The sequence below is a fragment of the Chaetodon trifascialis genome, chromosome 22, assembly GCF_039877785.1.
Source record: "Chaetodon trifascialis isolate fChaTrf1 chromosome 22, fChaTrf1.hap1, whole genome shotgun sequence".
NCBI classification, from domain to species: Eukaryota; Metazoa; Chordata; class Actinopteri; order Chaetodontiformes; family Chaetodontidae; genus Chaetodon; species Chaetodon trifascialis.
In genome coordinates this window covers 11,260,366-11,286,505 of record NC_092077.1, presented here as the reverse complement: position 1 = coordinate 11,286,505, position 26,140 = coordinate 11,260,366, and the positions used below count along the sequence as shown (strand labels likewise).

Sequence of the window (26,140 nt, the reverse complement as noted above, 5' to 3'; positions counted from 1 at the left end):
CACCTGCTCCTACTGTACTGTTCCCTCTGCGTGGCTTAGCTTGCCAGCTAATATTTATATAGCCACATGCTACAGCAGATGTTAACCACATGTAGCAAGCTCTAATCAGCAGCTAAGCATGCTACCACGTAGCGAGCTATACACGAGGAGGAGTTCACTCCTCCTTTGCCTCCCTCTACCATCACCTCATTTCCATCCTCTTTCAGGGAGCATTAAGACACATACATACAGCTATAAACAGAGGGATGTCAAAGTAAGACATGTATGGTTTTAGTCTACATCTTTACAGCCAGAAATCCTTTCAATGTATAATCTTTTATCCAGCTTTTCTCTACCTTTTATCCTCTTTTCAGTTATCCTCCTCCTATTCTCCACACCCTCCTCCGCCTTTCCTCCCTCTCCTAAAATTATAGTTCCCTTTCTTTGGCTTCTCTTTACAAGATTTAGGGTAGCTATCTTCTAGCAAGCCATATGCCAGATGCTAACACCATGCAGGCAGCACAGTAGCTATTAACAGCTGTGAGTCAACTCGGCAGCTGCTTCTATAGGTGTTAGCCTCAGACTTGTTACCCTTGCACCTCATAATCTTGTCAACATGTGACCTTAAGAGTTGTGTAGATAATCTGCCCCTCAGCGACAGATGTCCTGCTACGATACCAGAAAAAATGACATGGGATTATAGTGTTATCTCCAGCTCATCTATTAGTCACATGCAGGTTTGAGCTTTATTTAGAAGAAAGCGCATCATTGGATGGATGGGGTTTGACTGGGAGCTGACATGTATGCACAAACAGTATGTGACATACTATTCAGCAGCATCCAAAGAGGCAGAATTTGTGAAATCTTTCTTTATATCCGCACAATACAGGGATCGAACTCTACCTGCAAATTACTGTCACATGGAGCTACAGTGGAAACTCAGGGAGCAGCGAATTTGGTCTTAATACTTCTCTGCATACAAATAAGGCTAGCTTAACATTCCCTATTCACGAACGTCTCCCCATGAATAAAAAGAAGAAGAGATCAAGAGGTGTGCTAACCTATGTGCTGTTAACAGATGGTGTTTTGAAAAGACTCAGTATTTAGAAATGTAACAAAGAGCTCAGCAAATACAACTGTATTCAGATACGTGAAACTATTAATACAGATAATCTTGACCTGTAAACTAAAACCCTCTTGCACGCAAGCCGGCTAGAAGCAGTTGTAATACGGTGTAAAAGTTATTATTTTGTGGTCTTTTCATACATTTTAAACCCATGTTCCCTCCCAAACAATACCTGGTCAAACAAAGGAAAGTACATAGCCACAAAAAATAAAACTGCCTTGACTACTTCTATAAATTGTGATGAGTGTTGATTCAACTCAATTCAATTTCATTTCTATAGGTGATCAGAAATCCATTAGGTGTAAGACTAACAGGTGTATGAGACTGATTCACAGTTAAATCTTTACAGAATATTTGTGTTTTCGCGTCGCGTACAGGTATGTTGTGTTATTTTTCATTTCTAATGCAGCCTTTCTGTGGTGTAAAACAATGCGAGCGCTATGTTCAACACTTGGTTTCATTGAGATCTCCAAATTTATTTATCTATTCTAACGCTGCATCAGTAATCAGACTCACAAAACCGGGAAAAGTGCCCACACCGGCACCAGCCAGCTGTATCTTCAACAGGCATACAAACATCTGTAAGAAGCAGGATCCGTATCACTGGTGAGTCTATTTAAGGTAATAGCTTCCCCTGGCACAGGCCATCTGACAGAGCTAATTACGATAAAGTCTCGGCTGGGAGGTTTTGCATGCTGTCTGAGAAGCCTTAAACACAGAGAAACAGGCTGTTTTTCACTGTTTTTCTTTCTTTGTTTTCCCTCTCAAATCACTCTTCCGTTCCTTAAGCACTCGAAACTCCCAAATGGAGGCCTTCCTCATTAAGGGGATGGAAGCATTTCAGATTTCTCTCCCCCCCCTCCTCCTCCTCAGCACCACAGTGTAGGAAGCTTGATTGACAGGTGAGACATTTCCGTCGCTGGCATCTCTCCCAGGTGTCCCGTCTTCTCACTGGGGGATGTTTATGTATGCACGCACAGAGGACTGACAGAAAAAATCATGTACACATTCTCACAAATATAAATGAGTGGAAGTGTACACAAACATACGCACACACTGCCACAGGGCTACTGATGCACTCAGGCGTCCCAAAAGACGACCTGCGAAAAATGTGAAATGATGGGACACTAAAAATATCATAGTGGCAGAGTGTTTGTGATATTGGTAGATAAGACTGTCGCTGTCATTGCTACAAATACGCAGAAGGATGTGTATCCATTATCATCCTATTCAGATTCTGTGTTTGTGTATGTGCCAGTGTTTCTGACTGCAATGTTTTGGAGCTCCCAGCTTTTAGGGGATGAACTGATATACAATATCTGCAAATACTTCTGTATTTTATGTAGATAACTGTGTCTGTGTGTGTGTGTGACCATGATCCCATGGAGTGTGTGCTGAGCAGCGAGGAGAAAGTTTGCATTCGCTGCAGCAGAACCAGGACGCTTTGAAATTAAAACTCGTTGTTCCCCCACTTCCGATAATTCAGATGACTGACACACGCGCGTGCACAGACATTCACATAGCGTTGCACTAAATATAATACTGAATAGGAAATAAGAAAATAAAAAATAAGAATTGCCATTCTCTGGAAAAACTATTTTTGATTCTCCAGCGCCAGGAAATCCTATTAGCAATGTGATAGAGACGAAAACAAAACAAAAATAAAATTAAATAAAAAATGCTTCCCCTTGGGCCAAACTGAGTAAAAATGATATCTGAATAAATGAATAAATTCAATACAAAAGCAATCTCCCTCTAAACTCCAGATTACATGGTTATCTGCTCAAGGTTTAGGATATGGAGGACAGTTATACAGTAAATCTGTGCGGAACAATACAATATTATATAAGTGTGTGAAGAGAGAAGTCATTTAAACTTTGTCTAAACCCAGCTGCAGGTCATCTTAAGGACCCTGAGTGTTTGCGGTATTGGAGCACAATACGTTAGAAAAGGTTTCATGGATGTACACTGTCATACAACATTTAATTTTGGAGAGTAACAGAAGGTCAGGCAGAAAAATGTGGTCATGCATTCAAACACACAAACAACCTCACAAACACTCGACCCGCATGGCAAATCCTCACAGATAGAAGGTTGCTGTGGGGCGGACACCGCTTCGCAGACCAGTGAACAGATAGACTTTTGTGGGTCCAGTGGGTCCTAGGACAAATCCTGCAAGGCCATATGAGAAACGGTTTGTGGGCATGAGTTATGAAAGGGGCGTAGTTAAAGTGTCTGTGTGTGTGTGTGTGTGTGTGTGTGTGTGTTAGGGGAGGGGGGTGACAAGGGTAGACTGCCGCGGTGCGAAGAAGGTGATTGGCTGCGATCTGCCACAGTGGGACTTCGCAAATAGTCAATTCTTGTGTGTTGAATATATACTGCAGATAGTGACATGATATTGTGACAACCAAAAGTTACATTTGATTGCTTGATTTCTGATGGGGAGAGGTGTGCTAGAAGAGCCAAAGAGTTAGGGTTCTGAAAATTATCGTTCTATGAAAATTACTGCGGATAACATTGAAATAAGAGCAAGATAAAATGTGAGATGAAATGTTATTCTGTGTCATTCGTATCAGTTTCTATAAAGTTACTTGTGTACAACTTTTTGAACTTAATCTTGTTTTCTGGCATCAAACTGGCCACATCAGCTTGTCTGTCTTTTGATTATATTGATTAGACCCCAGAACTGCTGAGGAAAGACAACAAGATGTCATCACTCATTTCATTTCACAGTTCTGAGTGTCACAGAGCGGTAATGTCAATCAGCCCCAGAGGAGAATACTGCTTGCTGAGACTGCCAGCGGACAGCTTAACAAACAACTCAAATTCTATGGCATTGAGTTTTTCAGTCCTAGCGGAACTGTCAGCGCGATTCCTAGCAGCGATTACAAAGTCTTGATAAATATGACCCAGATCAGAACCCTCTGACATCTGGTCTGGGTGTCATGGCGACAGCATCCACCAACCCAATCAGCCCTGCTGCCTCGAAGCCTCGATTCTCCAGCCACACACACGCACAGTGACGAACCATCTGTTTTTTCTTTGCAACACAAACACACAAACTCACACATTTTCAACACCCTCATTTCAAGTGGGAAAAGGTGTGATTTCGCAAAGAGAGCAGTTTTTCTTCAGCCACCCACTGTTGTCTGTTTCACTGGGCACACTGGCAGCAGTCAGACTGGTAAATGAATTAGTGGGCTGGAGACAATGTGGATTATTGAATCTGTTGGAAAGCGTGTCCTACAGTACAACTGGCAGGTGAAATGAGCAAATACAATAATTGAAATCATTTCTGAAAATGTCACCAATGAGAAAAATCCAGGACTAACTTGTGTTTTTTGAAGTTGTTCAGCCTGTCGTGCAGCGCTGCACCGATGGCAGTAAAGCATTGCTTTCTCTTAACAAGAAAGGTCATTAGGTGCTCTTTTACCTAACAAGGTCCCAAAGGAACAAAGCGAATCAGGTCACATTTAAAAAGCACATAACTCAAAGCTAATGTCAATGGAAGAAAAGGCCGCACTTTGTTTCCTTCCTGTCCCACAGCGCCTTGAATGTGGGCTGACCTCAGATCAGTTATGAACATGTGCTTGATTCATTGTAATATTAAGATCATTTCATATCATTTGTTGATTTACAAATATCTGATGATTTTGACTATTTGCAATAGCATGCTTACAAGAAAATGGACATTAAGCTCCTTTAAGGGAGTTTCAGCAACCTTGATATATAAAACCCATATGGACTTCAATTTGACAGCATATAAAGGTTCCCAGTTGTCTGTCCCCTCCAAAGCAAGGCCTAATCTACACATAAAACTACTGAACTCATGTACAACTCTTCAGATCTCACAGTTCATGGCATGTCTCATTCTGTGAGAAACACAAACACAATCAATGTGAATATTACAATATCATGAAATCCTTAGGAGTTACCACTCTGAATCTTACTGTTATATAAATAGACAGTCTTGTGAGTAATGGCATGACATTAATCACCCCAATTGTTTCCTGCACAGTGCACACACAGTCTGGGTGCTCGGTTTGCTGTATTACACCCGTGGCGAGCTGTGCTGCGCAGCTGAGTGTGCGCTCGGGGGATGTGCACTCACACCTGATGCACCTTGACTCAAAATAACCAGCAGAATTCTTACTTTCCGCTAGTCTGAAATTTGCATAGAGATAAGACTATTTGCATGTCAAAGTGGGTGTTTTAAATAACTACATGATTATGGGTATCTGCTTCTTCAAATGGAATTTGATCCCTGGAAATGTCACATTGGCCGGCGCCTTCATAATGCTCTATAGTCAGACGTCAAATAAAGTATTACCTTTTAATGTACAGCAGCCCATTGCTGTTATAATGGACCCTAAGAAAAGTGCCTGTTAAGAAAATAACATTTGTACAAAATGCATTATGGTTATGGCATATTATCAGTCCTCCACACCTGCGCTTTGTCACTTTAGTCGGTCTGACTCACTGCTAATTAATCACACCAAACCCATCCTGAACATGAAGCAGCTGTACCACTCTCTAAGTGACAATGAGGTCAAAGCATCCACCATCTGGTTTCTTTCAGGAAACACTGGATGATGCTCAGACAAATTTACATGTGTGATGACTAACAAGTGTCAAAGGACGCAGCCCTGGATCCCTCGACACTTATCCATTTCATCACATTTGTTCGACAGCTAATCCAACCTTTGTTTACAAGAATCGACTGCATGACAGAAGACTGAAGTTTCCGTCATCTGCTTCGGATGGGGATTTAGTACAATTCCCGGGGTGACTCCTGATGAGCGTGATGTGAAAATGTCAGGAAGTGCGAGGAGTGATGGTGATAAAACAGGCAAAAGTAAGAGATTTTCTCCACGGAAGAAAACATCAGAGTAGCTTAATCAAAATACAGCATTTGGCTGCATGATGATCTATTGATGATACAGTTTATCAATATGCTGATGCAAATGCTAAACATCCATGGTTTGTCGTCGTTTTCACACCTGACCAAGTGGACTCAGTTCGATTGGGGAGCTGAAAGTCGCAACATTGTTGCATTTATAACTAGTTTCGGTTTGCTTTCACACTGTGATTTCTAAAGCGCATCAAACTTTCTGAGCAGCATCACGTGGTTGGAAGGGGCGCTCATCAATTGGACAAAGTAGGAGGGGAAATCTCTCCCTCCCGGCCCGGAAAAATGACAGTGAACGCAACTGTTCCTACAATGCTATCGTAGCTTGTCAGGGATTGATTCTGTTATTTTTTTCTAACATTGACAATCTAACATGTGACAGCATATCAGCTCAGAGTTTAAGGACTATGACTGTTGGTAGTTGTGATTTGATTTTGTTTAAATATGCCAAATTGTGAATTTATGGGTTATTGTTGTTCAGACAATTGAGCTAAGCTAGCTAGCAACTGCTAATGTCAGCGGTCACTTGCCATAGCAACAGTAAACATTCACATAAGGACTAATGAACTGTAAATAGAGATGCAGAATCAAGCTATATTATAAATACAGACGAGATACGTTGTATTTTAGCATGCGTATGCACTGCGTATAGCGTCACTATGAACATTTGGTCCTGTGTTTGGTCCGGTGAGCTTTCACACGAACCGAACCAGGGTTTACTTGCAAGCGAACCAAGACCCACGTTTTCAGGCGGACCAGAGTTCGCTTGTTTGGTCCGCACCAGAGTTCGGATGAGCTTTCACACCTGCCCAAACGAAGCGGACTATCCGAGGAAACGAACTCTGGTCTGTTTAAAGCAGAAAAAATAGCTCTGGTGTGAAAGCGACCTTAGTAACTTTTGGACTGATGACCAAGAAATTTTGTACAGATCTTTATGGTCTCAAGAGGATGAATCTTAATCTTGATCCCCCAGCTCATCCTCTGGCGCCACCACGAGATTGACATTTGTGGTTTTCAATGAAATGTCTCAAAAACTAATGGATGGATTACCATAAAATTTGACATTCATGTTCCTCTGAGGATGAATTAATCACTTCTGGCCACTGTGCCAAAGTCAAGGCCCAGCCGGCTGAAGAGTCTAGTATTTTAACGTAGCATTTTAGCATTAAAAAAGATGCTACATGTTTACAAATCATACACACTAAGCATGAGTACTCAGCTGTCATGGTATATACATAAGAACTACCACTCTTGTTCGTTGGCAACAAGCCTGTCTGTAAAAGTTATTATTTGGCTTATGAATAAGTTTCATGGGGTTTGGGTTATGAAACATGCTTCAGATATTTCCTGAGCAGCGTCCAGGAAATAAGCAGGTAGGAGTTTAGTGTTTTGCTCAAGGACATTTGGGATTTGGCTGTTGAAAAAACACACAATGCCAGCTGCAGAAACTGTAGATGTGATTTTATGCTGATGGAACAGGGCCTTTTCCTGTAGGTTTATACTTACTGTTTTGTCTACATGTCAACCTTGTCATCAAGGGAGCATTTCATGGCATCCAGAAGAGACTGCAAACATACTCCAAATAAGACCACAAATTCAAAAGAGCACATTCACGGAATTTTACACCTTTTCATCTGACACCTACATGCAGTGCACACCTTCCTCCCCATAAATGGTGCGATTTGTCGTTTCACGTTGCCTTCAGCATTATCGATTGTTCCTCTCCATCAAGACTGCATTCACTGATGCTGTTGACTTTCTTTCTTAGCCTTCATGTATTTTTGAAGGTTGGACATGCAGTGAATTGTTCCAAGTGTACAGAGAGGGGAATTTTGCTCTAATATCTCCTTCTCTCTCATTCACTCTCATGCTCTCCCTCCAGGCTTTCTTTCTGACAGATTTCTCCGATCAACCTCTTGTCTGCAGGGAGATCATTACGCTGAAGAGGAGCATTGAAGAGGACGGCATGAGAGCATTGAATGGAAATAACTAAAACATAAGCCATTACAAATGGTAAATGGTAATATGGTAAAATCAAACTTGGAAAGATCTTTTGTCCTGGATGTAACCAAGGAATTCACTAAATTGTGGGAATTATCAGAGTCAATAACTGTTGAAGCAGAGAAAGGAACAATCCTCTGTTCTGACAGAGCAGTTCATGTGTATACTGTCCTTGATATTTAAAGATTTACTGTGTTTTGATTTGATTGCAATGCCAAGAACAACACTGACAGTTTACTAATTCTACAGCCACATAGGCAAAGGTGCTTTGAGCTAAATGGTATGCTCACAATGACCATGCTAATATGCTGTTTGGCGAGTATATTTGCCACCTGATCTATATTTGCCATTCCCCAAAGGGATAAACACAAAGTACTGATAGGAATGTCATTAGTTTGATAAGATTTAATCATAAAGCAAAGTATTGGAGTCTGGGGATTACCAAAGTTATTGCAATTCATCCTGAGAGGGACATGAATTTATGCAACAAATTTCATGGCAATCCATTCAATATTTGTCAAGCCATTTCAGTCAAAACCCCACATGTCAACCTCGTGATAGCAGTCGAGGAAAACTAGAAGGAAAGTCATTAGGATTCAGCCTCTGGGGACCATCAATGTCTATACATTTTCATGGTAATCATGTGCTAGCTGTTGAGATATTTCAGTCAAAGTCAAAGTGAAAATGATGGAAGAAGAATGAGAAAATCACACAAAAGGCAGAGTTGCTAATCATTTACATACCTACATCTGCATGTAATAAGCAAGATACTGTATTGATTTGTGTGTGACCTAATGCTGACATTTAAATGGACGACAGTTTGATATGAAAGCATTCTGTCAACCATTCATTAACCTTCTGATCACGTCAGACGGGACCAAAAAAACCTGCAAAAATCTGCAAAGTGGTGGCCCTCAAAACAACAAACGTACAAACGACCACCAATCTACACATTTGCAAAACATTCCTTTATTATAAATAAATCTCATTTTTGTATAAAAACTGGCATGCTTCAACCATGGCATTTTACAGGTTCACAACCCAAGGCTACAACCCGGTTAGCCAAGACAGCAGGAGGAAACACACTCATCTCATTAAGCAAGGGCGATCCATCAGACAACGGTGAGACAAGAATGAAAAAATCGTCACAACCACAAAAATACTTACAAGTAGAGAATAACAACAAACATGTTTGAGTCTCATAGATTTTCTCTTACATTTCTCTTTTTAAATATCTTTTAAAATGTAATCTGTTAAATCTCTTTCCCAACCCCACCTTTGCCCTTTTAGATATAATGTCTACATGATTTCTGAGTTTTTTTTCTTTTCAGAATGTTTTTTTGTTTTTTGTTTTTTTTTTGTTTTTTGTGGGTTTTAATAGTTACTCTGTCCACCACAGCGTCCTATGGTATGTCACTTTTTTCATGTGTCTTTTTTTTTTTCTTTCTTTTTTAAAACAGGTTAAGTTCATGGTAGGACCAATGAGCTGTGAACAGCGGGAAAGCAGGCACACTGACTGGCTGTTTATGTGGTCCCACCTCTCTGTGGTTTGATGCGGAACAATACAAAATGTCTCATGCTTGGATTCCATTGGGCGCTCTGTCCGTCCGCCCGCCAGTTCTTCGGCCAATCGGCCAAGAACGGCGGCTCCTTCTTTTCGCTTGCCACTGCCCCGACACGCCCCCCCCTCCCCTCTCCCGTCCAATCCCTTCTTTCTTCTTCTTCTGTGGTCCCTTCAAATGGCATGATTGCTGTAGCTGACATACGTCGTCTTAGTTGATGAAGCTGCGTGAATACGGGGAGGATGGAAGGTGAACAGAAGGTGTGTGGATAAGAAAAAGAAAGGGTGGAAAGGAAAAGAGGATGAAAGAGACAGATTGGAGGAATGGAAGGGGAGGAGGAAAGGAAACAAAGAAGAAAGAGCAGTTGAGAGCAGATTTTGCTACAGATGGTCACGTAACAGTGTCACGTCCACAGTCCACCTGAGTTGTTTGGGCTTTTTGTCAAGCCCATTATGTCTTGTGTCCCCTCAAGCGTTCCATGGTAAATGTCAATGTTTTTGCAGCAACCACAGGCCTCTAACCGCGCCATTGTTATACTCTTTCATACAACACTTTTTTTTTTTTATTCTGTCGTTCACTCATGATTTACCTTCACACTGCTGGAATAATGGAAAAAGGTCCTTGATGAAAAAAAATACACCAAAGAAATGAGCGTTGAGTGCATGCAGACTTGAAAAATGTCCAAAGCTTTTTATTGATATTTTCTGAAGAGCTCTCTTAAGCAAAATGTCAGGTACCAAAGAAGCACTTGTTTTCTGCCTGTCACCGTTGTATACATAAACTGCCGCTTGGGCCGTATGGAACTTTGTGCATGTGAGGAGATGACTAAGCGGTTTAACTACTGGGGAAATGAATGAACTGTGACCTGCTTCCTTCGCTGATGCTAATAAAGTGCTGACAGGAAAACATGGTTTGTCGTCACAGGTCTGAAACCTATTAAAGCCCTGCATACAGCATTCACAGACTGCAGAGAAACACATGCACAGCAGTGCTGAGACATACATGTGTTTGCAGATGAAGAGAAGCGCACACACACTAAAGGACACACAAATCCTCTTGGATTTATAGATTGATGGAGACTCATGCAAAACCATGCGAGCACACAGCTAATCATGCACATTCTCTCTCTCTCTCACACACACACACACACACACACACACACACACAGACACTCATTGGCATTTCACCTGCAGATTGCTGACACAAAGCAACCAGCTTAACTTTGAAATGCATATAACGGTGCTTCACTGGGAGAGAAAGCGCACCACAGTCTTTAAAACTGTCACTGTTGCAGCTGTTCTGCCGTGTTAAAAAAAAAAAAAAAAAAAAAAAGCCAGGCGTGAAATTAATTTTCGAATCAGAATTAAAATTTTGCTTGATTAATGCAAAACAAAAGCTTGACACAAACTGTGAATCTAAGCATAAATCTGCACAAGGGAAAATGTTTGTTTTGCTCATTTGTTTTTCGATGGCGTATGGTGTTTCTCCATCACGGCATGCAAATAACCCCACGTGAACAGCTGTTAGGCTGCATCATGATAAAAGGTGCTTCCTGTTCTCTGGCATTCAGTTTCAACCTCTCTGTGCAGGAACGTGTATGTATGTTATTGTGCATGTATATTATATGTTTTTAATTTTAATCATAAAATGCTTCTGTGCTCAAACTACTGACAGTGTATAGATTACTGCACATACCACAGTGCACATGTAAGTTTCGGACTTTTGAAAAGAAATGATCAAACATTTCTGACTCCTTGTTGGTCCGCTCGGTCTCATATAATTCTGATTCTGATGACATAGTTTTATATAGTTTGTTATATGTATAATTATAAAACTTAGGTGTTCTCTTACTCACTGTTGGTCTCCATGCTCTCACACAGTTCGGTCTTCACCTCTCCGTTGGGCCGGTCTCCTCCCTTCTGGGTCAGTTTTCCCGACATGGTGGCAGCTGTCACGATTGCCTGCATCACCATGCATTTACATTCAGAAATCCACTGATTGGCAACGAGGACTATTAGCATGGTGTTATGTAATAATGTAGATTCATTATCCTCATTTCTTCTTCATACATCATATCTAACATCAATTAAAATATCAAGGTTTGGACAATATGATGGAAACATAAAGTACTCAAGTCCACCTCACCTTGAAGCTGCGTTTTCGTTTGGGAACGTTCTGCTCAGGGTGGAAGAGGATGATGTAGACCTTGGGCATGTAGAGCATCCCCAGAGACACGGAGGCAGACAGGCTGAGGGAGATGGTCAGGGTGGTAGTTTGGATATACATCTAGGAGGAGGGAGACAGTGAGACAGAGTCATTCATCACATTTCAAGTTGTCAGAGATAGTCTGTGTAATCGTCCAACTACAGAATACATCTGATGAGGGAAAGAGGAGGAGGACAGATGGGAGGGAGACAAGAAGTAAAAGATGGTCTAACAAGAGTGGAGGGAGTGTGCGCTGACAGCCACAGAGACACACAGGCAGGTAGATCAAATGGTATTTGAAATGATGGCACCAATGAAGTTGCTTAATTGCCCGTGTGCTGCCGAGCTTGTCCTCGTCGCAGAATGTTAAAAAGACTCCGAGCAGTTTTTTGGCAGGCTGAAACACCAGATGGGTGTGGTTTACCGCATCAGGTGAGCTGATAGTGACAGAAAATTGACTAAATTGTCTTGCAGATGTGTTTTTTGTCAGAGTTTGGGTGAAGTGTGGTCGACAGGAGACCTTACAGGAAGAGAAAACTTTATTTTTCAGATAGTGAACTGCTAGTGAACTGCAGCTTCCCTCTAACGATCCATGCGTTTCTGAGACTGAATGACTGCAGCTGCACTGTCAAACATAGACAGGCAAACAGAAGCAGTCCTGGATAGTGGACTCGATGGCAGACACAAGTCAAAGGGTACAGACAGTGGACTGAGGGACAAACATGATGACACTTACAACAGTCAAAATTGTTATGTACAGCCGACTAATTTAGACTACTGTATTAGACATCTTCGATTCTGCCAAGAAAGATAGGATAGTTATAATGAAACAAGAAGACAGCCAGGCAGACACACATGTACACACTGCAGTGGACTGAGCACTCGTCCTCAGGTCCTTAGTGGGTTTCAGAGAGTCAGTTGGAGGAGGACAGACCTGACACAGCTGACAAGCTCTCAAGACATGGTGCTCATCAGGCGAGCACTGTCTGCAGTATATCGAGAGAGACAGACAGGGGAGGGAGAGGTGAGGGGGAAGGAAATATGGGAAAGAACTGTAGAAATGGAAAGACGAAACCTGGAAGGGAAGGTAAAAGAGAGGCATGAGGGGGGTTGTAAAACAAAAAGAAATGTTATGGAAGGGGGGCACGCGAGAAGAAGAGGGGAGGGATGTGACTCGTGGAGACACTGATGAAGTGAGAAAGAGAGCGAGAGAACAGAAAGACAACAGTGGCCGACTGCACTGTCAAAAAGTGCACAGGCACACTGATTGAGACGACGCTGGTAACTACAGCCTGACAAGAAGGAGGAAGCAGAGAGAGAGAGAGAGAGCAGAGCTGTACTGTTAACTCCGCAGCGACTTCACACCTCAGACAGCCAGCTTTGAAAAAAATCACACAAGTGCTGCAGTTTTACTTTGGATAATGTTGGATCCACTGCTGACTTCATCTTCATTCATGACCTAGAACAGTTTCTGGACAGTCCCATAGTACATACAGCCCTGCTTAGAATAAGGACTAAGTCCCTTAATATTATATACAAAGGGCTACTTAACAACATAGAAAAGACATGGGATACCTACATATACATACATGTATACATGCGCAGATTAAATATCACCTGGATAAGTGCAGCTATGATGACCGGTGTTGGCATTGCGGATGGAATAAATAATAAGACCAAGACAATCAGGCAGGGTGTGCTCAATTTTCACTCTCTCATTTCGTCATTCATTTCAGAATTCATTGTCGGCTGCAAATATGCCTCTAGAAGAGGTTTCAGTTTGAGAAAACATTTGACCATTTGTGAGAAATTGGAAATGGACATTTTAAAAACTAAAGAGGACATGACCTCGGGATTCTCAGTCTGAAGTTACACCGCCGAGCCACCTTGTTGGGACTGTGTTTAAGCAGGTTAGAAAATAATAGCTTTATATTCTCCAAATGCAGTACGAATACATCCGCAGAAACACGTCCTTTGGTAAAAGGTGCAAACTTCCCAGAAAAAGCTGACCAGACCTCCTGAACCTGACCTCAAAAGGCGCTCATTGTAAAATAGGATTTAAGAACTCAACAAAAGCACGAGAAATCTAATTAACTAATACTTTAATAGATGAAAACACCGACTCCTTACATGGTTAGCCGACTGTGTGATGGTGGGCATACACACATTTATCCTTCTCTGTGGATGAAATGTGCTGTACAAATAAAGTTGCCCTGCCTCAACCCAACTCTTAACCCTCAAACGGGATTTTGAAGAAGCCAAACTGTCATCATTCTCTAGGTTTCAAACTCGGTCCTCGCAAATGTAGAGGAAGAGGCGCACGCACACACACCTGCCTGAAGGCGTAAGTTGATAACATTGACAGTAGCCAAAGGAAAGGGGAGCGCACAGCCAATAAACTGGAGGCAAAGTGACACACACACACACTAACACACACACACACACACAGACGCACACAGACAAATGCATGAAACCAAAAAAACTAAAAAAAAAAAAAAGTATGTAAGTGTGTCAAATGTACTAAATATTGGCCTTTCATTTGAACATACACTCAGAGCAGTGCAGACAGTGTGCATACACTTTGCATGGAAACGCTTTACTTTTGTTTTTCTGGATGACCAACTGTGGGTCAGCCGGCGTTTAAGAGCTCTGACTGCAGCTCCCCTACAAGCTCTGATAGCAGCTTAAACTCTCATTGGCTGAGTTTCACCTCAACCACAAGGTCAAACACAAACACAGATACACGCCCACAAAGCACTACCACAGGACTGAGTTCTGCAGTTGTTTGACAGATCACGAATCAAGCAAGAGGGAGAAAGATCGTGAGGGAAAGATGGAGGGCAGAATTTGTGGATTCAGTTATACTTTGCCATATTGTTCAGTTGCACTCAATTGAGTGGCTGCATCAAAGAGGAAGAGCCAGAGCGGTTTCAGCAGGAGACAGATGGGAATGAAACTGAGATAGAGAGAAAAGATCAGAGATTCGATGGGGAAAAGAGTGAAAATGGAATAACTTGTTGAAAGAAAAACTTTGAATTAAAGCAAAAATGACAGGAAAGCAGAAATCCCCTTAAGCAGTGAACTTGCTCTTATCAAAACAGCAGCGAGTCTGCTGATAGCCACTTCCATTACATCTAGCCTTTGGTCCAAAGTTGTGGCTTCCAGCTGTTATTTACACAAAGACGCATGCACGTACTGAAGACTGAAACTGTCCTCCTCCACCCTGCTGTCCACAGCTGATAATGGCTAGAAATGTGTGTGTTGGAAGAGCGCTCTATTATCCCAAAAGTCACCCTCGGAAAGTAGACGATTAGCTCCGGATGGCTGCATACAATGTGCTCCCTTAAGGTTTAAAACATTTACAGAGGGAGCCTCTCTGGTCCGTGATAGGCAGAGATTTAGAAAGAGGAACAGAGGGGCAGAGTGAAGGCTGATGTGCTTTTAACACCTGGGGAGAACAGAGGGAAGAGAGGAAGAGGACTGGAAAAAATAGAAAGAGGAGAAAGACATATGCTAGGTTCTGTGGGCAGATGCTCAGCTTGGTGTAGCGCTTACTTTGAGTCTTAAGGTTCAAGAAAGTGATGCTTTAGCTAAATTGTTGGTCAGCATCAGTGAGTAACATTGCCTGAATTGAATTAGCAGTGTTGTGCTGATTACACAGAAGAGATCTTATTGTCCTCTCAGGGGTACTCATTTTAAGAAGTGGTCAACGCGGGATCTCTGTCTGCTGGACACCTTGTTATTTCTCAATTAGCGCTTGAAAGGATAGCTCCACTGTTGTGAAACACAGATTTTATCACAGTGATGAGTACCACTACTTTTAACCGCAGACATCGGTGTTATTTGTCTGGTAAACCAGCTGATATTGAAAATATTTGCCAAAAAATAACGCTGCTCAGATTCCATTGTGTTCTCAACATGCTGCATCGCAGTGATGACAAAGGTTGTCGGTTGGAGCTTGAGACGCGATGCAGCTTCATCAGTCGTCACGTGTGTTGCAGCTCTTTGGCTGCTCAATTCCTCATCACCTCTGAGCTACAGAATGCCCAATCCAAACAACCGTCCCCCGAAACAATCACTAATGCTGCTGTTTGATATTAAGCAGGACACCAGAGATGGAGCGAAGGAGTGGAGTGTGGTCTCCTGATGCAGGTGGAGGTGGAAATGAGAGGTCGCTTTTGTAGACGCAGCAGCACAGAAAATGTCGGACTTGTAAGCCTGAAGCCAAATACTTTTTTTTTTTTATCCACAGGGCCACACGAGCGCAATCTTATCTGGCAGCGAACATTGCCATTTCATGTAAGTCGCTGAATAGCTGTATGAGAATGTAATTCCCGGGAGAAGTGGCTGATCCCGAGAGACAGGCAGCTTGATAGCTAGGCCGCCCATTAGTGAGTTACAGTAAGTATAGTGGGAGCAGTCTTCACTTCACGGCAGACAGCTGAGCTATGACAGCTAATGTTGACGGCTCTTCTGAGTTGGCTTGGCGGTACTATAGATACAGCGTTTGAACAGTGCATCACGAGCAAATTAACTAAATAAGGCACAATTTCCACCCACTGATACACATGCAAGGGAGACATATGACACGTACATATTAGGACCTAAAACATCCATCTATCCATTTGTTTTCTATACTGACTATCCCTTTTCGGGGTTGCAGGGGGCTGGAGCCTATCCCAGATGTCAACGGGCGGGAGGCGGGGTACACCCTAGACCGGTCGCCAGTCGATTGCAGGGCAACATATAGAGACAGACAACCATTCATGCTCACACTCACAAGGACAATTTAGAGTTAACCTAATGAGCATGTTTTTGGTTTGTGGAAGAGAACCCACGCATGCACAGGAAGAACATGCAAACTTCACACAGAAAGGCCCCGCCCAACCCGAGGATCAAACCACCGACTTTCTTCCTGTGAGGCACACGCACTACCTGTTGCGCCACGGTGCCGCCAGACCTAAAACACACAGTTTTTTTTTCTGCACATCATGTGAGCTCTCCAAATAAAATGTTGCTAGCGCTTTAATCGCTGCTTTCAAAAGCAGGTTGCAGGAAGTCAGACGAACACACCTGAAGGAGTCTGAATCACTGCATGGCCTCACATATATTTATGAATCACAATGCACAGGGAGAAAGAAAGAAACACACACACACACACACACACACACACACACACACACACACACACACACACACACACACATCTCTACAGTTCTCTCATGCTTGATGAACCAAGACACCAAACATTTTAAGTCCTTATGTTGCTTCTCTGATTTATTGCAACTTCTTTCATATGTGCCACAGAGTGAGAAAAAGGGGGTGAAATCAAAGAGCCCTGGCCTGCAACACAGACAGCACAGCCAACAGCGGGGGGGGGACAGAACGAGTGGGAGAGAGAATAAACAAGAGGAAGTAAGAGTGGCAGCAGGTGAACAAGGAACAAGAAAGAAAACATTTGGGAGAACAACAGTCGGTTGACAGGAAGTGGAGGGCGACAAAGAAATACAGAGAAAGATGCAGCGATGACGAAGGCGTGCAGCGACTGAACTGAGGAACAAAGTCCTGCAGCACTGATGAAATGGAAAGTTTTCCCCACAGGACACTCGCACAGACGCTCACACATGTTCAAATTAACACAGCTTCACTGAGCGCTCAACCCAGCAACCGGCTTTTTGTTGTGTGTCGCCAAGAGGCGGAGCGGCTGCCTCTCATCGTTTGTTGGCGTTGCTGTGCACAGTGTGGCATTTTCTGAGGGAGTAATTAAAGGTGTGCTGAGCAGGATTTTCCCAAAAAACAACGTATAGACTCATAGAGAAGTGAGGCGGTGTGCAGTGGTGTGCATTGTGTTATTTTCTTCTTATTTTGCTGCGGTCATCAGTTAGCTTAGTTAGCTTCTCCATAACAACAAATGTAACATTCCTGCAAAAGTAGCTTGTCTTATATGGCAGAAAGATGGCAAAATCCCATTTTCATAAACTGGGATTGACTGGGGAAAGCTGGTAGATTTGAGCTAAAGTCAGAGAGAAGTTTCACAGTGGGAGAGCATCTGCCACTTGGACACTGTTGCACTGAAACGCTGCGCCTTGCATGGATCTGAACTCGTGTTCAACCCTCTGCTGTCGCGGAGTGGCTGAGATCTCCCGCCAGACGTCACTCTGATCTCTTTTTTTTTTTGTCTCTCAGCTCTCATTTAGAAGAAATGACTATGGGCAGCTTTGTTTCATGTACCGAGCCAGCAAACAGTCAGAGAGAACAAGAGATTGGGAATAAGAAAAATGCGGGAGTGAGAAAGAATTCTGCACGGCTAAGATCTTGTATCTTTCAATCGTCTTCCCTCGTCGTCCCTCATCTCTGGCCACTCACTCCTCCTTGTTTATAAATCCCTCTCTGTAAGTGCCTCTTAGTCTTTTGAAACTTTTTCTGATTTTATCTTTTAGCCTTTCTGTTTGTCTACCCCATTATTTTTTTTTTTTCATCTCAAGCTCTACTTATTTAACAGGCTACCAACTGTGCACTGATAATGAGTTTAGGTGTCCTTGATTGGTTTCCGTCCTAAACGAACCATTTCACGAGCGAGGTGACTTTATAGGCTGCCCGAGGGTCCTAAACTAAGTTCAGACTGCCATTTAGTGTCAAAACCTACCGTGTGTGTATGTGCGTGTTTGTCTCTGTGTACCTGATGCATGGGACCACTCATCTATTTAATCACCTGAGCCATGGGAGGTTGAAAACATTTTATTTTTATTTATTTGTTGAAAAAATAGGAGCGTGACCCAGTTTTTATCACGTCTGAATATGAAGGACAAGGACACTCTTTCTTTTTTAATTTTCTGATTTGTTTTCAGTCAGTTTTAGGATCAAAGTTTAAATACAACAGTGAACAAATAAAAGACAATTTCACGCAACATTTTCCATTTTCAAATATTCTGAAAAAGACTAGATCCTTAGTTGGGTAATACAGAGGTGCGGGTTTGACTTAGGTTTAGTCGAGCTAATCAGTTTCAAGATCTCGGTTTCTGCTGGCAGCTAGTGAAAATTGAAAAGGTCAAAACGGAAATTATGACTAAATATCGTCGTCAACGAACCTTTATCACGTGATGAAAACGAGGCAATGTAAATGCTGGTCATGTGACGATAACTATAATTAAATATATAATGCAATATTGTTGACGAATAAAAACGAGAATAAATGTGGTTTATAAAATAAAAACTCTGCTAAAATGTCTCTTCATTTTCGTTGACTATTTGTTGATTATTATTTTGCAGTATTTCTGTTTCCTGTGTCTCACTTCAGGGGCTGCGTCAGGCCGCACTGCGCAGTTGCAGCGACATCACGGCATTAGTTCACACTCGCGGCATTATTTAGAAGATGCAGCTGCGGTAGGTTAGTGCTAATGACAGACAGCTGACACAGAGAACGGGATCAATGGCCGGCCAGCCGGCTTTGCAAGGTAAAATTAATATGTTGTAAATTCAAATCAGAGCGTCTTCCGTGTCTGGAATGGATGTATCCTTGAGTCTATAAGGTAACAGTATTATAATAATAAGACAACCTTGTTTAAATTGTGAAATGGGTTTGACTTAAAGAAAATTTTGGTTTCGTCTATACTACTAGGTACTATATACTAAAATACAATTTTCATTGACTAAAACTAGACTAAAATGTCATCAGTTTTCGTCGACTAAAACTAGACAAAAATAGTCACGGATAATTCTGACTAAAATAAGACTAAAATGCTCAGACTTTTAGTCAACTGAAACTTGACTAAAAAGAGTATGAATGTGACTAAAACTAATAAAAACTAAAATGACAGCTTGACACAAAGACTAGACTAAGACTAAAATTAAAACAGGCTGCCAAAAACAACACTACTGGCAGCTAATGCTAGCGTCAACATTAGCTTGTCAGTGTTAGCCAGCTAGCACATTGTGATCGAGCACCGGAGTTAAACTGGATTTCTGAGGCTCAAACTGAGTTTGTCATGTTAGTATGAAGTTGGTCCGTTTGGGTGTAGCACAGACAGGTAAGCAGGCGCTGCATGTTGTGTGTGGCCACATTCTTAAAAGGCGCCGGTGGGCCTGCACCGTCTGACCCAGTTTGTTTACCTACGGTCGGCGGCTGCTGATGAAGCCTCCATTTACCGGAGAGACTTTCTCTCACAGCGAGCCACGGCTTCTGCTTTTCCTTCAGTATTTCTGGAGCATGCTTTCAGGGCGTGTTTCTGTCTCAGGAGAAAAGTTTTTGCTTTTTTGTAATGCAGTCCACTTCTCCCTCACTCTGTGTGTGTGTGTGTGTGTGTGTGTGTGTGTGTGTGTGTGTGTGTGTGTGTGTGTGTGTGGCCAGGCTGTGGAGGTGCTCGTTTTCCCCTCTTTGTGATCCGTCACCAGCCGGGTTTCCTCCCTCGAACCAGACCATCTTCGTGCCTTCTTAAATGTTAATTTGGTCCGGTTGGACTTTCGGGTAAAACTTTAACAGGCCCTGCCGGGGAAGCTGGTCTCCACAGCAGCAGAAACAGGGGAGAATAGGATCCAGACTTTAACGTTAGATAGCAGCAGCGAGCCGCAGGGGTGACCACCTCCAAAAGTTCAATTAGCAGTGGTATTTTTCCCAGTTTGTTTGTAATATTGCACATTTGCATAGACGTTTCATGTTCGAGTTCTGATGCACGTCGGGGAGGCTCACTGTCAGCAGGCTTGTGCTGAACTTAAATCTGAGTTGCATTTGATGGATATTTGAGTATATTGATACGGAATAAATGAGACTGAGCAAATCATAAGCATTGTCTGGAATGGCCAGGATCAGCTCAGGCAGCCGTGCCACAGCCGTGCATGGTGGAATGTAGCCATCAGGTAATGGTGCGTGCGCAGCCACACTCCCATAGGCCAGTTTTCTGCAGAGCTCTTGATGTGCTTGATTGATGCACCTTCTACCATCTACTCTCTGCAGCTCGAGTCTGCAGTTCTTTCATCGTGTTTTGTCTTCTTTCACTAGTCTCCCAGTGAATAAACCAATGCTTAACACGACTCCCAAACGCTTTGATTTCACTTTTTACCACTCTACTTAGAAATGTATCTGCCTTCTTTATATTTCTAACTTCCTCAGTATTCTCTAAAGTCTTCATTTTCAATTCAGTTCGTCACTAAAGGCTCATTTGGGAATGTGGCATTTTACAGAGCATGTGTTAAACACCCATACAAGCAGCATATTCAGTTAACTTCTGTTAACTGTCTTGCCTCCAGTGTCTTGCTGCACTTCATCTTTTAAACTTGTATCGATTGCTCATGGGCCCCCTGTTGTATTTTACCCAGCAGAACACAAACACTGAGGCCAGCAGTCCCACTGAGCAATATGTGGCAAATAAACTTTACTGTATCAGACAAACTTAGATTACAGATAAAAAGGTAAAATCTGAACACAAATGTCCAGATTGAATGCATCCATCATTACATGATCTAAAAAGAAATGAAATGCAGAGAATGTCTTGCATTGGACATGAATGTTTCATGGCGTAAACATGTTTTGATGGCATTCAAAAATATGTCAGGCCCCCTAAAGGCTCTGTAAAAGTTCCTGTAGTGTTACCCTGTGACATCCTTTACATCAGCGGGGGCGTTCACACAGTGTTCAATGGCTGGGAAAATGCATCTGCCCTCACTGATCTCCACAGAAGTGAGCTGCTTAGGAATACAGCTATACATTATAAGAGACACCAACAGACTGCTAAGAAGTGAGGTCTTTGAATTTAGTCACATCAGCATCATAGTTTTGCAATTTTTCATGTTGAAATACTGAGATGATTTTTTTGGCTCCACAACAAAAAAGGAAATGCAACCATCAGTTTTATCATCCAGAAAAAAGTCCATCCATCCATCCATTATCTATACCGCCTATCCCTTTCGGGGTTGCGGGGGGTTGGAGCCTATCCCAGCTACAATGGGCGAGAGGCAGGGTACACCCTGAGCCGGTCGCCAGCCGATTGCAGGGCCACATACAAGGACAAACAACCATTCACGCTCACACTCACACCTACGGACAATTTAGAGTCATCAATTAACCTAATGAGCATGTTTTTGGTCTGTGGGAGGAAGCCGGGGTACCCGGAGAGAACCCACGCATGCACGGGAGGAACATGCAAACTTCACACAGAAAGGCCCTGCCTGACCCGGGGATCGAACCGGCAACCTTCTTGCTGTGAGGCACGCGCACTACCTGCTGCGCCACCGTGCAGCCCCAGAAAAAAGTCACTGAAGGAAATGTATTAACATTAAAAACAGTACTTCTGTCAATATTTCAGTTCAAGATATCACGCTGCTAAGTGAATTTTCTTTGCGCTGAATCTAGCTGCTTTAAAAACATGTCCAATCAAACGAAAAGTGGGCAGTGAAGAAACATGTTCACAGTTTGCGTCTTAAAATAACTCCAAAACCAACAGTTCACGGCCACAGTGGAATGCAGCAACTTGACAAAAGTTGCACCAATTACAGTTTAGTGTTCCATTCCAACCACCAGCCGTGGACATCGTGAAGGGTATGATTTGGAAACCCATTTTGTGCTCCAAAATTACTGAGAGCAGTAGGTGTTTTGGTTTTTTCCCCTCATGCACGCAAAACTTACTTTTGTAGCTTTCTTAGTCTCAACACGCGCTTTATTCAGAGCTTGTTAAATCCTCAACTTTCACTTCTTCAAACGCCCATCGCAAATATTTTTCCATCATGGTGCGGTGATGAAATGCGTCTTTAAAAAAATAAAAATCTGTGACACAGGATTCTCCACCGTAACATTTTAACTTTGTGTCAGAGCAGCTTAATTGGGCCCAAGTGTGGTCAGTTCTTGTCCACAAGTGCCTCATTACCTTCTACAAAACAGCGCTTAATGACATACTTTCCCCCATCTAATCCATACTGATCTACGGTCTGTGTGTGTCATTAAAGAGTGCATGGCGTGTTTGTTGTTACGTCTGTGTATCAGCTCTTATTGACTTGCAGATCTGCATGAGGTTAGCCAGTATTCTCAAGTCGAACAAGTTCTGTATAAAGGTTTCACGGTAATGCACGCCGTGAAGGTGGCCCCGTCGCGATTAACTTCCTCTCTCTCCCTCTCCCAGCTGACATGATTGTGGTCCCACTGTGCACAGCTTCAACCAATTAAAATACCCAGCAAGGACTTACATGGAGCATCATCAGTCAGCAGACGGCTGTCCAAGTTGGAGGGAAAAAATGTGTCACACCTTGAGCATGTAGAACGGGATTAACTGTACGTCTGCTCTTCTGTTACGGGTGTTAAATGGGAAGTTTCTGCTGCTGACATGGTGCAATCTTGACAGAAACTGGGCTGCAAATGACACAAAACACTTCCCCACGCTAGCACTGAGCGACACTACATAGTCCCCAGCCTCTTTTGCAATTCTGATGAAACTAACACAAGAGTAAGAAATCAAGGTAATGAAATCATGGATTTTTATAGGGGAACACATCAGCCGTCTCAAATTTCTCTTCTTCTTCTCTCTTCTTTTAATTCTGTTTTTTTTTTTTTTTTTCAGTCCGCCAACTCCTCTGAATTCAACACTGTTTTGAAAATGAATTTGAAGGTAACGTCGCCCGTCCTCCTCCCCTGGCATGTGATTCCACGTAGATTTCATGAGTCGCTTGTGGCAAGAGCGAAAGCTTTGCGATATTTATTTATTTATTTTTTATTTTTTTTTGTTCTTTCTAGAGTTGCTGCAGCAGAGCAGTCAATGTTCACTGTGCTCTGCAGTGAAGCTCAGACAGCTACCAAGTTAGGTTTGCTGCTATAGTGATTCTATTTGCATGGAGGAGTAAGATAGAGGAAAACAGTGAACACAACAAGCTGACATCATGTGTCTTTGTTGTGGTTAGTTAGTGCTTCTCAAGCATCCAGTTACAGTACACACACACTGATGCACCTGCTACTCTGATAGACGCACTGGTGTATACATTAGTATACACTTATGATTTAATTAAAAGTTATTCAAAACTTGTGTATGTGCACTCACATAAAGTCTCTCACACACTCACATACAAACTGCTAATAGTGCGGCCTTTGTTCCAGTGGCTTAACTCTTAATGCGGGACGACATTAAAGTTCAATTCATTTGGAAGCACCGGCTCGAATAAGAACTTCGTGGCACTACACCGCAACGCTTTGTTGACCGGACTCTTTATTCCTGGTTCAGAACTGAATGCTTTCAGTCTGACAGAGCTCCAGTATCTCAAAGCCAAGTATTTCCTTACCAGTGCCAGCAACTGGTTGCCAGGTTATCGCATGTGCACAGCAACAGCTTGAGAGGCTACAAACTTTGAATTTCTCTTGGGATCAGCAGCACGGCACTTAATTAAATCGGGGGAAACTACAGTGGCTTCATTAATCAATTTTCCAATGTGTTTCCTAAATTATCGTCCTCGTGGGTTAATTAATACAACATAATTTCCTTAAAATATTGCACATTTGCTTCGTTTACTTTACAACTTGTTCCATTCATAAACCAAAAACAACTCAGAATTTCAAACCTTACATTGTGAAAAGCTAATAGGCATCAAAAAAGACAAGCCAAAATGACGAGGTAATCAGCTGCAGTGCCTGCGCTGAAGCTTTGTATTATGTATTAATGATTTTTTTTTTTTGCTTTGTCATGCACTCTCTCTCCAGGCTGACACATGCACGGATGACGAAATGACAGCTACGGTGGAGGTGGGAAATAAACAGAACATACAACAGCATATGTGATTTTGTTATTGCAGTGTAGTAACAGAGATGTAAGGGTGATGGAGATGACTGTTGCATCAGGCGCTGAAAGGGAATTTCATGCAGAAGTTTGGATCCATACTGTTCTTTTCCTGTCTCTATTGTTCCCTTGAGAAGAGTTTTTGTGTGTGTGTGCATGCATGTGTGTGTGACTGCGAGTGTCTCTGTGTGAGGTCCCCCCTTGGGCGTCCCCCCCATCCTTCAACGTCTCGCTGCTTGATGTCAGGATCTGACACTCGCTGTCTGTCTCTCCCCATTTTCAGCCAAACGACCAAATCCCACCAGAACCCTGCAAAAGATTGCAAAACCTACTCCTTCAAAAATGAATGAAAAGGTCTTTTTTTTTTTCCCCCACCCCTCCACACAGCCTTGTTAAAGATAATCACCCCAAGGATTGGTAAATTCTGTCAGAATAAAGACGACATGATGTCTAAATCCAGCAGAGGGAAGGAACATTGGCCAGGCTTCATCTGCTGTCTGTACGTGTTCTGTTGATCCCTGCGCTCTGCTAATGTACCAACGATGAGCTTACAGCTGGGAATATCAGAATTTTCCCCGGTATGTTACCTTGACTGTAAAACAAGGCTCTAATATTTTTTTCATTTAAACTCAAACCAAGAAAGTTTGACTTTTGAAGGCAGTTTTCAGTTGGTCAAAATCAATTTTATTCACACTTTATTGCTCAATATCTCAATTTACCTCAAGAGGCTTCGTCGAGAGCATGAGCCACCCTGTGTAATTGCTGTAACGCAAATTCAACCAACCTCGACATTATTTCCAACAGCATTATGCGATTTTCTGCCATTTCCCCGCATTTCCCCACAAAACGGTTAAAGTGGAAGAATGATGGCACATTTTTGCAAATCATCACATCTTTCCTGCTTTGGGAGCGGCACTCTGCCTGGGAGACAACACGCAACCTGACATGTTTAATTCAGGGCAATTTGCCCCGTCAGTTCGCATAAATTCTTACTGACAGTCGGAGCTGACTGCAGTCGAGCAACTCCACACCACTCGCTAACGTTTCACCAACACAACAGCCATTGCTCAGGTAAAGAGCAAGCTGTGATGCTACACAGTTCGCAGGCAGCATTTGGGTATTCTACTATTAGCGGTGGTTTAACTGAATGACTGCTATACTACAACTATTCATCCAGAGAGGTTTTTGCACATTATTGACTATTATTATTATGCAGGCTCTTAAAAACAAGCTACAGACATTCAGAGGCTGAATGCAAACACTGTTTAAGCCAATGCTGTTTAGCAGGTTTTATAGATGTTTGAGACACTGACACAAGCTCCACCGGCCAGCCGAAGCACAAGCAAAGAAACTTAGTGTTTCTATGAAGCCTGAAATGCGATCTTCCCGAGGCACTCGTGTAGCGTCGTGTTTGGGACGGCTGTGTGTGACAGGCTCAGTTGCGATGTTTAAACGCTCGTGACCCCACAGTGTTGGCCATCTGTCCGACTCGGAAATGACTCAGACGATTTTCTCTGTTCCCCCTCTTCCTCTTCATCCCTCTGTTTTTCTGTTTGTATCTCTCAGTGTTTCAGTTTTACCCCTCCTCCTCTTCTTCCTCCTCTTTGATTTA

At 42.6% G+C, this 26,140-nt stretch overlaps 1 protein-coding gene across 10 annotated transcripts in view; it reads right to left on the bottom strand.

Annotated features, from left to right (window-relative positions):
• grm8a (glutamate receptor, metabotropic 8a) overlaps positions 1–26,140 on the bottom strand; it is a 541,588-nt gene that overhangs the window by 326,118 nt on the left and 189,330 nt on the right. For 3 of the 10 annotated variants that reach the window (XM_070991750.1, XM_070991752.1, XM_070991751.1), the window contains 3 exons: positions 11,723–11,863; positions 11,433–11,538; positions 9,323–9,800 (listed from right to left, as the gene is read on the bottom strand). In XM_070991750.1, coding sequence (XP_070847851.1) covers positions 9,751–9,800; positions 11,433–11,538; positions 11,723–11,863 — 297 coding nt within the window. In that variant the 3' untranslated portion in view covers positions 9,323–9,750. Of the gene's footprint in view, positions 1–9,322; positions 9,801–11,428; positions 11,539–11,722; positions 11,864–26,140 lie in introns of those variants that run through there. The other 7 variants (XM_070991757.1, XM_070991756.1, XM_070991755.1 and 4 more) reach the window with 5 other exon arrangements.